The following is a 12,094-nucleotide window of genomic DNA, read 5'->3' on the forward strand; positions in this document are numbered from 1 at the left end:
ATGTGATATTTCTCAGCTCCATCAAGGATTGCATGCTGAATATGCTGTCATAGCTGGGAATGCAAATGCAGAAAGAGGCTCAGAGAAAATCACTTTGTTACTTTTATCTCAAGTTACTTTCGACCCCGCTCTCCCCTACAGTCAAAAGTAACTGCATTACAGTAACGCATTACTAATAACCCGTTACTGCCCAACACTGGACTAACAGACTCAAATGATTCGCGAACACGCTTTGAACTCCTGAACTGATTCAAATGATCCGCGAAGCCGCTCCGAACTCCCGAACTGACTCAAATGATTCGCGAACCCGCTATACGAACTAACGAACTGATTCAAATGATTCGCGATCCCGCTCCGAACTCCCGAACTGACTCAAATGATTCGCCGCTCCGAACTCTCGAACTGATTCAAATGATTCGCCGCTCCGAACTCCCGAACTGACTCAAATGATTCCATAACCCGCTACGAACTCCCTAACTGACTCAAATGATTCACGCTCTGAACTGCCATTGCCATTTCACAGCTTAAGCATGAAAACTATCAACAATGGACAACATAACACAAAACATTTTGAAATAAATAAATGAAAGCAATCTGAATTATTCAGAATCAATTTCGAGAAACATACATATATACTACATATACTAGGGCTGTAGTACTCGAGTCCGATCTTGGATTTTTCTGTCGTCTCGGACTTGTATCGGACTCGTTGCATTTGCACTCGGACTTGTCTCGGACTTGGCCATTGGACTTGCCAAGTCTTTTAGTTGGTTTCGACCAAGTCCAGCAAAAAATAAAATAAAAAATGTCTGCTTCAAAACAAAACCACATTTGCATGATGTCGCGACTGAAAACGTGTGGAGAACGCTAGGCGCACCGCTCTCCTTATTTCCAAATGACTCTGTGGCCTGCGCTCGCGCTCCAGTGGCATCTGCTGTTGCTGGGCAACCATGACCTGCATCCCTTGCAGTAGCTCTACTAATAGATTCATTTAAAAAATGGCTATCCGTGTACAGCTATGATCATCTGTTTCTCCATCTTAGCTTTCAGTATTGTTCCGGGAAAGGATGTGCATGACCAGCGGTGCACTAACGTTACCTGTTAGATTGTGTTTTATTTACGTCTATACCTAGATAGCCTTAAACGTACCCTTTACAATAATAAAATACGAATTTTTGTTGTACAGTATAGGGGTTGCAAGACTACTGATTTCTACTAGTCGATTTTTTTAAATAAAAATTGCTTGAGTTACTCGACTACTCGTGGTTCATGCTATTGTAAATTAAAACACATTAAATAGTTTTTTTTTAATCAATAAACGCTTATTAATGTATAGCCTTATGCAACAATTACATATGTAAACTTTATAATTATGCCATATTTAAATTTTCATGTAACAGCCAGTATTTGTATCTGTAACAATCACAACATTTTTCGTATCTGCATTCGGATACAACATCGTACAGTTACTTAATAATGTTAGTCAGTTACCCAAACTGACTCAAATGATTCGCCACTCCGAACTCTCAAACTTTTTCAAATGATCCGCAAAGCCGCTACGAACTCCCGAACCGACTCAAATGATTCGCGATCCCGCTCCCATCTCTCGAACTGTTACAAATGATTTGCGATCCCGCTCCGGCCTTATAGATATATATATATATATATATATATATATATATATATATATATATATATATATATATATATATATAAATAAATGTTGTTTAAAAATGAAATCTATGTTATCATGCTAAGGAGCTGACTGAAAGCCAGCGACTCCAAAGTAGAGACAGGCTGCATGTTTTCAACGTTTCACGTGTATGAGAAAAACATACAGAGAATCACTTAAGACACTTTGCTGTAGACCCATTCCACATAATAATATTCATAAAAACTGTATGTTAACACGTAGGAGCTTGCTGCATGAATCCATGAGTAGGCTACAGTTTACAAATCCATGGGAAAGGATTGCGAAAGTGTGCGCGCAGATTATGAATTTGTGGGTAGAGATTCAAAAACCGAGGGTATGGACCCCCCAGTTGTAAATTCGTTGGCTAGGATAGGACATTCGAACCAGAAAGACACCGCTTACATTTGACTAAAAGGTTTTTGTCTTTATGCTCAACTAAAGTGAAATAATGAGCATATTTTCACGTTGAGAAACTCGTGTTGCTCTCGCCTTGACTCGCGATGACTGCCGCACATACTTGAATAAACGGAAACACGCCCACAGTGCATCTTCGTGTTTACAGTGGTCGGCATCCACCAATCCTACAATGCGTTGCTGCAAACAGGTTAGGCTACACTCCAGTCAAAATTAATACATTTTTTAAAAAGTAACGGACAATGCACCATATGGTTACGGTAACGGAGTTAATTTATTTAAAAAGTACATTACTACATTATTAGTTACTGTCAAAAGTAACTTTGTTACAGTAACGCGTTACTAATAAACCGTTACTGCTCAACACTGTTAAAGAGATGGATTTGTGCTAATCATGGCCAATTGGATGAACGGAGAATTTCTGTGCCGAAAATCTTACTTCTGGGTGGTACAAGTTTCGGCAGGTTTTTTTCAGATCATGGATCTAATTACGTAGATGATGGTGAAACTCCTTATGAGCATTTCTCTTGGAAAAGCGTGCCCACGCAAACGTCGACCAAAGGAGAGTGAGACCTCGCCCATAAATGCAATTCATCGGGAAATCATTGGTAGCGCTGCATATAGGATGTTTTCAAGAATGTCTCCAAATAAGTGTGTTTTGGATTTGAGGGAAAGTTTACCATGTTCAGCTTCTCAAAGAACCTAGCATTACACGAACAATGGATGCAGTTTGCTTTTACGGGGCAGCAATGTAGTGTAGCAAGTTCGTTTGAGTGTTCTCGTCATTTCAGTGTTGAATTGCATCAGATTGCTGCCTTTGTTGGAAATCAGCACATAAGGAACATCAGTATTATAGCTCCGCCCACAGCATGCCTCCAGGAGATCGGGTTTTTCCAGAGAAATCGGAAGCTGTATTTTTCTTTTACAAATATGACAAAACTAAAGACTTTTGGATATAAGGATGCAGTACTACTCTATAGGTACTCAAGATAAACATGGGATTAGGTGAAACTGTGTATGCTATGTACCCTTTAAGCATTTTAAGAAACATGCTTTTGCACATCCTTGATTGCTTAACGTGGGGTGACGCTTCCCCCTTAATGTGATATTTACAGCATGTTAGACATTTAAAATGTAATGATATACAAACTGTCGTCATATTAGACTGCTGCTAGGAGTGTATGCTTTCCCTTTACAATCACACAGTTGCTTTAAGCATTTGAAGAACATGCTTGTTGCACATCCTCGATTGATTAACTTTGGGTGACACTTCCCCCTTAATGTAATTTTACAGAATGTTAGACTTAAAACTGAATGATATACAAACTGCCACCGTATTAGACTGCTGATGCAGGTAGGGGTGTATGCTTCCCCCATACATTCAAATATTTGCATAAGCAGCTTAAGCAACATGCTTGTTGTATGCTTCCTTTCTGAGTTGGGGTGATGCTTCCTCCATAAATATAGTATCAAGCAACATTTCTCAATGTTGGCCATTCAAATTACTTCAGTTGTGTTGGGGAGTTTGGTATATGGTTGTTTTGGGGGTCTGTCTTGCTGCTCTCCCCGCTCTGTCAAAGCATTGCTGCATGGACAGGCGTGTGGAGTGTTGCCCAGAACATAACCATACTGCCAACACTAACTGTATACAATATAATTGTCATAAATATACTTGAAACAGAGTTTCTGAATCTGCCTTTGCTCGTGGATCCTCTGTTTTCAGTGTTTTCATATTTTCTTCTTCTTTTTGCAGAAGTTTGATCCCATCGGTTCTCTGTCCTGTGTGTACTGGAATATCAGCGAGTGGATTGTAGATGGTTGTGTTGTTTTAAAGACCAACGGCAGCTATACTGTGTGTTCCTGTGATCATCTGTCGACGTTCGCTCTCATCATGCAAACCAGCCAGCCGCCGGCGGTACGAGAGCTTTTATTATAAACGCTAAAGAACAGCAATGATTCAGCACTCATGTTCTCTCACATGTTTCTCAGAGCGACCCACTTCTGGAGTTGTTGAATTTGGTGTGTGTGTTTGTGGGGCTGGTGTTCTTCAGTTTGGCCCTACTGACCTTTGCCCTTTGTCAGTGGAGTCCTGGAGTGAATAATGTGGCTCGAATCAATATCTGCATCAGTCTTCTGTTGGCTCACCTTCTGCTTCTGCTTACACAGCAGTTCCTGAGCATCATACAGCGTCAGAAGGTGAGAATGATGAAGGAGTCCTACAGCTCAGCACAGCTTCACTGAGAATCATCATAACCGTCTCTTATGGTCTCCAGGTGTTGTGTGCCGTCATCTCAGGCCTTCTGCACTTCCTCTTTCTCTCCGGCTTTGTGTGGATGTTCATCGAAGCTGTGCTTCTCTTCATCTGTGTGAAGAACCTATCACAGATCAGCTTCAAAAAGAGCGAGGTGCTTAGCAGTGGATTCCTGTGTGTGATTGGATATGTGGTTGCTCTGGTTGTGGTGTGTGTGTCTGTTGGTCTGGTTCCTGAAGGCTACGGCAGCGAACAGTGAGTCAGGGTTTTCTCTGAATACATGCAATGAATAAGACTTTAGTTCAAGTCATTTTAAATATTAAAGAGGTCATCGGATGCCCATTTCCCACAAGTTGATATGATCCTTTAGGGTCTTAATGAAAAGTCTGTAACATAGTTTGGTTAAAAAAATTTAATGGTCGTGTTAAAAAACAATTTTTTTACCCTGTCAAAAACTATGGAAGCATATGGGTAGCATTATTCAATTTGGAATGTAATATGCAAAATGACAATGCAATATGTAAAATGGCAATGCATTTCTGTATTTACATTTACATTTTCCAATACATTTGTGCAACGTTTGGTGCAAAATGAAAATGAAAATTAAATTACATAATTTTCATTTGCCATTTACTACACCAGTTTTAAAATGTAAAATGAATATTAATTTTAACGCTTTATAAGTTGCAAAATTAAAATGAAAATGTATTACAGAAATGATTAGATATGTCTAACATGTTAAAGCAAAAACTGTGGCAAAATGATCATTTAAATGCTATTTTTCTTAATTGCATTAACACTCACAGTCAAGACACTTACGATTGCATTTTCATTCGGTGTCCGCAATGAATGTAGCAAAACTCAATGTGCACATTGAAAATGCATTCCGAGCCGATCACGTGTCCCCGCCCTCGCGCCATGTCAATCATTGTGTGAACAAGGCGGGGCTTACAGACGGTCAGAGACTCAAGTCTCAGGAAGAGGATTCAATCAAGTGAGACAACATGGACAAGACAGTTGGTCCGTGTATGTTTTGATCATTTCGGTTTATGGCTTCAATATTTCATTCGGACTTGTGGGCGGAGCGGAAATGCTGCTTTCATCTGATTGGTCGAATCGGATCGGTTTTCATCTGACAGCCTTCAGCTGAAATGTCTGAAACTACACTCACTGTTAATTAGCATAATATTTGAATCAGATATAGCTGGGCACATAATTCGTGCTGCTGAGACCTGCAAATTATTTCTAGGTTGTAGTATTGTATGAATATTGTCCCACTGATAAAACAGTGCAAATAGTTCTGTCCCTTTGGATAACAGTGAAGTGGAAATAAATATAGTTAAATTTATGAAATAAAATTAAATAGGATTTTTTGGGAAGGTAAGTCTGGCCAGTTATACAAGCAACACGAGTCGGACGAGTCTAAAGATATGAGCTGAATTGGGTGAAACATTAAAGTTCTAGTCTGTGTCAATTACTCTCATAATAAATAATAATAATAATGTTAACTGTATTTTTCGGTATAAGTTGCATCAGTCCAAAAATACGTCATGACGAGGAAAAAAACATATATAAGTCGCACTGGACTATATGTCACATTTATTCAAGACCAAGAGAAAACATTACCGTCTACAGCCGCGAGAGGGCGCTCTGGGGTAGGCTACAGGAGCACTGAGCAGCATAGAGCTAATTTTACTATTTTTATTTAGAAATGTAACTATATTCATTTTTACAATTATTTATTAATGTCACACACATACCTAGTGCCTTATGACTTAAAAGATGAGAGTGGTAAATGTTACAGACATGGAACTGTTCAGTCTATTATTGATTTTAATTTCCACTTCACTGTTATCCAAAGGGACAGAACTATTTGCACTGTATTTATCAGTGGGACAATATTCATACAATACTACAACCTAGAACTAATTTGCAGGTCTCAGCAGCACGAATTATGTGCCCAGCTATATCTGATTCAAATATTATGCTAATTAACAGTGAGTGTAGTTTCAGACATTTCAGCTGAAGGCTGTCAGATGAAAACCGATCCGATTCGACCAATCAGATGAAAGCAGCATTTCCGCTCCGCCCACAAGTCCGAATGAAATATTGAAGCCATAAACCGAAATGATCAAAACATACACGGACCAACTGCCTTGTCCATGTTGTCTCACTTGATTGAATCCTCTTCCTGAGACTTGAGTCTCTGACCGTCTGTAAGCCCCGCCTTGTTCACACAATGATTGACGTGGCGCGAGGGCGGGGACACGTGATCGGCTCGGAATGCATTTTCAATGTGCACATTGAGTTTTGCTACATTCATTGCGGGACACCGAATGAAAATGCAATCGTAAGTGTCTTGACTGTGAGTGTTAATGCAATTAAGAAAAATAGCATTTAAATGATCATTTTGCCACAGTTTTTGCTTTAACATGTTAGACATATCTAATCATTTCTGTAATACATTTTCATTTTAATTTTGCAACTTATAAAGCGTTAAAATTAATTTTCATTTTACATATTAAAACTGGTGTAGTAAATGGCAAATGAAAATTATGTAATTTAATTTTCATTTTCATTTTGCACCAAACGTTGCACAAATGTATTGGAAAATGTAAATGTAAATACAGAAATGCATTGCCATTTTACATATTGCATTGTCATTTTGCATATTACATCCCAAATTGAATAATGCTACCCATATGCTTCCATAAAAAACAGCTATTTTCAGAGCATGTAGTCTTGTAGCATGTTCCTTTAAATGTTAATGAGCTCGCCTGACTCCGCCCCTATCTTCCGATCTGCTCTGTGAGGGACTGTATACTTTAGCAGCATTCATCATGAAACTTGCTAATTAGCACATTATTAGGAAAGGTGATGTGCAAAGATTCATTAAAAACCTTACACTCGTTTCTTCTGTTGGTGAAGATTGATCAAAAATGATTTGCGAGAACATAAACACATTTATGTAGATCAGGGGAGCATTCCCTTCAGAAACAAATGTTATCCACGGTGTCTTCAGTGGCACAGATGTCTAGAGTAAATGACGACTGCTGTGTTCATTATTATACCCAACAACAGAAAACCTCAATCACTCAGGAATCATACTTGTCTTCATCTGCTCTTGATGACTGATGACAGTCACTCAGGGGGCGGAGCTAAGGTGAGACACCAGTCCAGTCTGTGTTGAAACACTACTGTCAATCAAACTATCGTGGGAGGGGTCTGTCTATGTGAGATTAAAAAAAATAAACAGTGGGGTGACCTTTATAATTATAGGGAGATTGTGTACACACTGCCAACACACATTTCATTTAAAACATCTGATGACCTCTTTAAAATTACCAGTAATTCAACACCTTCATGGATGTTTGTTCATTTATTATGCTATTGTATATTCTACCAAACAGCTGCTGGCTTAAAATGGACAAAAACTTCATCTGGAGTTTTCTTGGTCCTGTTTGCGTCATACTAGCAGTAAACACATTTCTAATTTTCATAGCTTTGATTTGTATTAAAAAATTAGAACAAGGTGATAAATCATTGACGTCTTTCTACTTTACAGTTAAACATGATTCTCTTCATCAAGATCCTCATCACTCTGAACTCAGTTCTAAAAAATCTCAACGCCGAAGTCTCACAGATGAAACAAACCAAGTATGAAATCTAGATTTAAACCAGTGCTTCTTAACCCCTCGCTCTCCCTTATCTGATGATTGGAAATAGGAACCACTGATATAAACAAACACAGAGTCAATAAAGACACATTAATGGTTTCTCTGCAGGATCTTGGTGTTTAAAACACTGGCTCAGTTTGTGGTTCTCGGTTGCTCCTGGATTCTGGGTTTCTTCACTAATGACAGTAAGGTCCTGGAGATCCTCTTCCTGATCTTGAACTCGCAGCAGGGAACCTTCATCTTCCTGATCTATGGCGTTCTCAATAATAAGGTCAAACATTACTTGCAATCATCTTTACCCGCCTCACCTGCTCCTAATATACTTTATCTGGGATTAACTATAATACCTTTTAAATTGATTTATTACTTCCTTCCATCTGTCTCATGAATAAAATCATCTTTGTTCATCTTTCTTTGGGCTTTAACTCCAGGTCATGCAGCAGTACAGGAAGTTCTTCAGACGTCTTTGCTGCATCAGACAATACTGAATCATTTTCAGGAAGTAAAAAGTGCTGATTTTATTATACAAGTGATGCAATGCTTACAGTAAAATACAGAATCAATGTTTTGGATGTTAACCGTAGTCTCTTCTACTTTCTGTAAATGGTTAAAAAAATTTGCAGTACAGTAAACACAAAATGTAATGCTTAATGCTTGCAATTTATTTTTATAAACCCTGCTGAATTTCATGCGAGCATGGTAAAGGGAAATACACATTAGACGTTACAGTTCAAGTCAAATATTTAAATATGAGACTTGTCAAATAATTAATGAATATATTAATCTTGCACACTTATTTTTTTCTTTGTTGAGCTCAGGGAGGGACCCTTTTATAATACTTTTCATATGGTAAAATATATTTTCAGGTTTTATAGGTGTGGTGGAGTTACCTTTAAAACTAAACTATTAATATAATGAAATGCAAAGCTGATGTCTCAAATTCAAAGTGAAGCTGTACTGTCACATGGCTTGTATTCATGCATTAAAACGTTAAAAGTCTTCATAAACAATGTGATATGTAATTGCATATGTGAATGTTTTTTCCACATGCCCCAAAAAGCTCCATATATGATAGACTGACTGTAATTTGACATTGAAATGTAAACTCAATATGATGCAAACCTGCAATATTTAAACCTGTTAAATGTCATTTAATCGCATTTTATTAACCAATATCTTTCCTGGTGACCTTTGATGATCTAGTTCACCCATCCTAATAAACAAAATTGACTTTAGATAAACAACATTTGAGTTTTATTTGTTTATTGCAGAAGAGGGTTCTTCATGTCTTCCAGGATGGGTTTGTTTGAGTGGAGCCCTTTAGTGTACAGATGTGAATTTACATTTCCTTCAGCCTGAAGATTATTCATTTCACTTGGTTTGAAGGGCTTCTATATTTAACAAAATTGGAACTTTTTTATATTAAAATCAAACAAGCAAGCCCAGCCCAGATTTAAAGCTGCGGTAGGGAACCTTTGAGGCTCTAGCGGTTAATAAACATAACTGCTTGCGTCTTGCGGAAGAACATTGTAGCCGGAACTACTTCTCTCTGTTTATGTCTATGAAGAATCACAAAGGTACTGGGTTACTCCGCCGCGGTACCCCCGAAGTGTTTAAAACACTCCTAAATTTTGACTTTTGTTGTCTCAGCTTTTGTCTTCTCCAGATGTTCACTGATGGACTGGAGTGCTGTGGATTATTGTGATGTTTTTATCAGACTCTCATTCTGACGGCACCCATTCACTCCAGAGCATCCGTTGATGAGACACTGATGCAATGCAATGAAGAAACAAACTCATCCTGATCCTGGATGAACTGTGGGTGAGGACATTTTCAGCAAATGTTCATTTTTTGTGTGTACTATTGCTTTAAAGCTAAAATTAGAACTAAAACATTTAGCTTCTGACTTTTAATGCTTAAGAACCTTCTAACGTCTGTGCCATGATGTAAAAATATCACAAACGTAGATGATAATAAAAAAAAAAAGTTTGAAAACCGTGTTATGGTATCAATGAGTTATTATAGTTTAAATAATATTTTAATATAGTTTTTTTTTTTGATTGCAATTTTAATGAAAAAGTTGAATAATTGTTTTGTTGTTGTTGTTTTTTTTTTTTGATTAGCTTTTTTTAATAACTGTTCTTTTTTTCATTTTAATATCCGTTTTAGTCATTTTAGTACATTAAGTTATAATAAATAAATTAAATCAGAAATGTTGCTTTCGCAGCTAGCTGTTTTTTACTCATATATTTTATATGCATTTTTTTTGTGGTTTTTGTGTTTTGAATGTGAAGAACTAATGCTAGGTCTTGCAAAAGGCTAATAAGATATTAATATTTGAATGTTCTGCTTGGTTATACTTGTGTTTACGCACTGAATCCTGAAGATGAATCTGTCACACATGTCTTTACAGCGTGTAAGAACATCTGCGTTTGTTTTGTTGTTCAGTTAATCCCTAAAATAGATTCTGTTTTGCCTCAATATCAGGTTTCTCTCAAGCAGCGTTTGTTCTTTTTCCCTGTAACATATTTTGAGTAACTGTAATCTTGGTTCTGTTCTGCTCCAGTACTTTACAGTAATTAGTTCAGGATAAATAGGTATTCGGACTGGGATCGTTATGTGTATTTGTAATGAGGCATTGGCTGCAGGGATGAAACATGAGCTCAGTCTTAAGAAATAATAAACACAGATGCTTCATCACATGATTTCTATTGCATTACTGCAGTTAACAATGAAAAACCAATAGAATCACTCAGGATAACACACAATTATTACTACGACTTTTATTAATTGAAACAAAATCTAAAAATAAAAATGAATTCAGAATAATATTAACTAATAGTATATCACTTACACTAAAGATAACACTAATTCTTCTAGACCTGTGGTCTGTCATAATTTTGTTCAATGATTTATTTATTTTGCAAACATTACCATCTAGTGGCTATGATTGGAAGTGCATGTATAGTGAACATTGCTAATAATCAGAAATGTTTCTTGAGCAGTAAATCATCATATTATTCTGATTTCTGAAGATCATGTGACACTGAAGACTGGAGGAATGATGCTGAAAATACAGCGGAGCATCACAGAAATAAATTACACTTTAACACAGATTCACAAAGAAAGCAGTGATTTTAAATTGTTAAATTTTCACATGTGAATTTCTCTCTTTCTCTAGAGTATCAAGCCACATTTAAACTTTTAATTATAATTACTAATTAATAATAAGTATTTTTTATGTGCTCATGTCATTACTATTATAGTTTTTTTTTGTATTTATATTTAGGTTTCATTTATTTTTATTTCAGATGTATCTATTTTTAACACATTAAATTGTATTAGATTATATAGTTATGTAGTATATAGCTTTATTAGTTAAATGAATAATAAAATAAAATTAGTAAATGTACAACAGATGTCAGTTTTCTAAAGGTACATATTTGTACCTATAAAGGGTTCGTTTTGGTACTTAAAAGGAACATATTAGTACATAAAGTGTATATATTAGAACCTATAGGTACATGAGTGTATAGTTCAACCTGTTGTACCTTTAATAACACTGGAATTACTAAACAACATGGAGAAAACTGTTTCACATTTGCATGCTGGAAGAGATGCTGGTTACAGATTAGAGAAACACTAGTTCTAGTTCCATGACTAAATATGCATGCACAACAGAAAGTTGTCTTGTCATATGCATTGGGTTTTCCTCGGTTTCTGAAGCCAGGCTGATGTGGCATGTGTACAGTGTGTCCGGTGCCAGCGGCTCGTGTGTGTCTGTGGCTGAAGTGTCAGAGAAATGTCAGATCAGTCTCCATCCAGCAGCAGAACTGACCCGAGGCTGTCTGTCTGCAGAGCCCGAATTAGCCCGGTGCAAACACACTGAGGGCTTTTCTGTCCTCCACAACGATTGGGACTTCATCAGGAGCCATAAGAAGTGTGTGATTGTGAGTGTGGGTCGGGGGTGATTGATATCTGTGACACCTCTGGTCTTCAAATCATTCTTGATGTAATAACCATTAAACAGAGCATCCTGTTCAAAAGCATCAATCAGGA

At 37.1% G+C, this 12,094-nt stretch overlaps 1 protein-coding gene across 23 annotated transcripts in view; it reads left to right on the plus strand.

Annotated features, from left to right (window-relative positions):
* LOC128020887 (adhesion G protein-coupled receptor E3) overlaps positions 1-9,288 on the plus strand; it is a 60,302-nt gene extending 51,014 nt beyond the window's left edge. For 16 of the 23 annotated variants that reach the window (XM_052607667.1, XM_052607669.1, XM_052607665.1 and 13 more), the window contains 7 exons: positions 3,861-4,022; positions 4,097-4,303; positions 4,381-4,613; positions 7,769-7,835; positions 7,924-8,015; positions 8,144-8,306; positions 8,467-9,278. In XM_052607667.1, coding sequence (XP_052463627.1) covers positions 3,861-4,022; positions 4,097-4,303; positions 4,381-4,613; positions 7,769-7,835; positions 7,924-8,015; positions 8,144-8,306; positions 8,467-8,523 — 981 coding nt within the window. In that variant the 3' untranslated portion in view covers positions 8,524-9,278. Of the gene's footprint in view, positions 1-3,860; positions 4,023-4,096; positions 4,304-4,380; positions 4,614-7,768; positions 7,836-7,923; positions 8,016-8,143; positions 8,307-8,466 lie in introns of all 23 variants that reach the window. The other 7 variants (XM_052607654.1, XM_052607660.1, XM_052607657.1 and 4 more) reach the window with 2 other exon arrangements.
* Positions 9,289-12,094: the final 2,806 nt, after the last annotated feature.

The sequence above is a fragment of the Carassius gibelio genome, chromosome A10 (genome assembly GCF_023724105.1).
Source record: "Carassius gibelio isolate Cgi1373 ecotype wild population from Czech Republic chromosome A10, carGib1.2-hapl.c, whole genome shotgun sequence".
NCBI lineage: Eukaryota > Metazoa > Chordata > Actinopteri > Cypriniformes > Cyprinidae > Carassius > Carassius gibelio.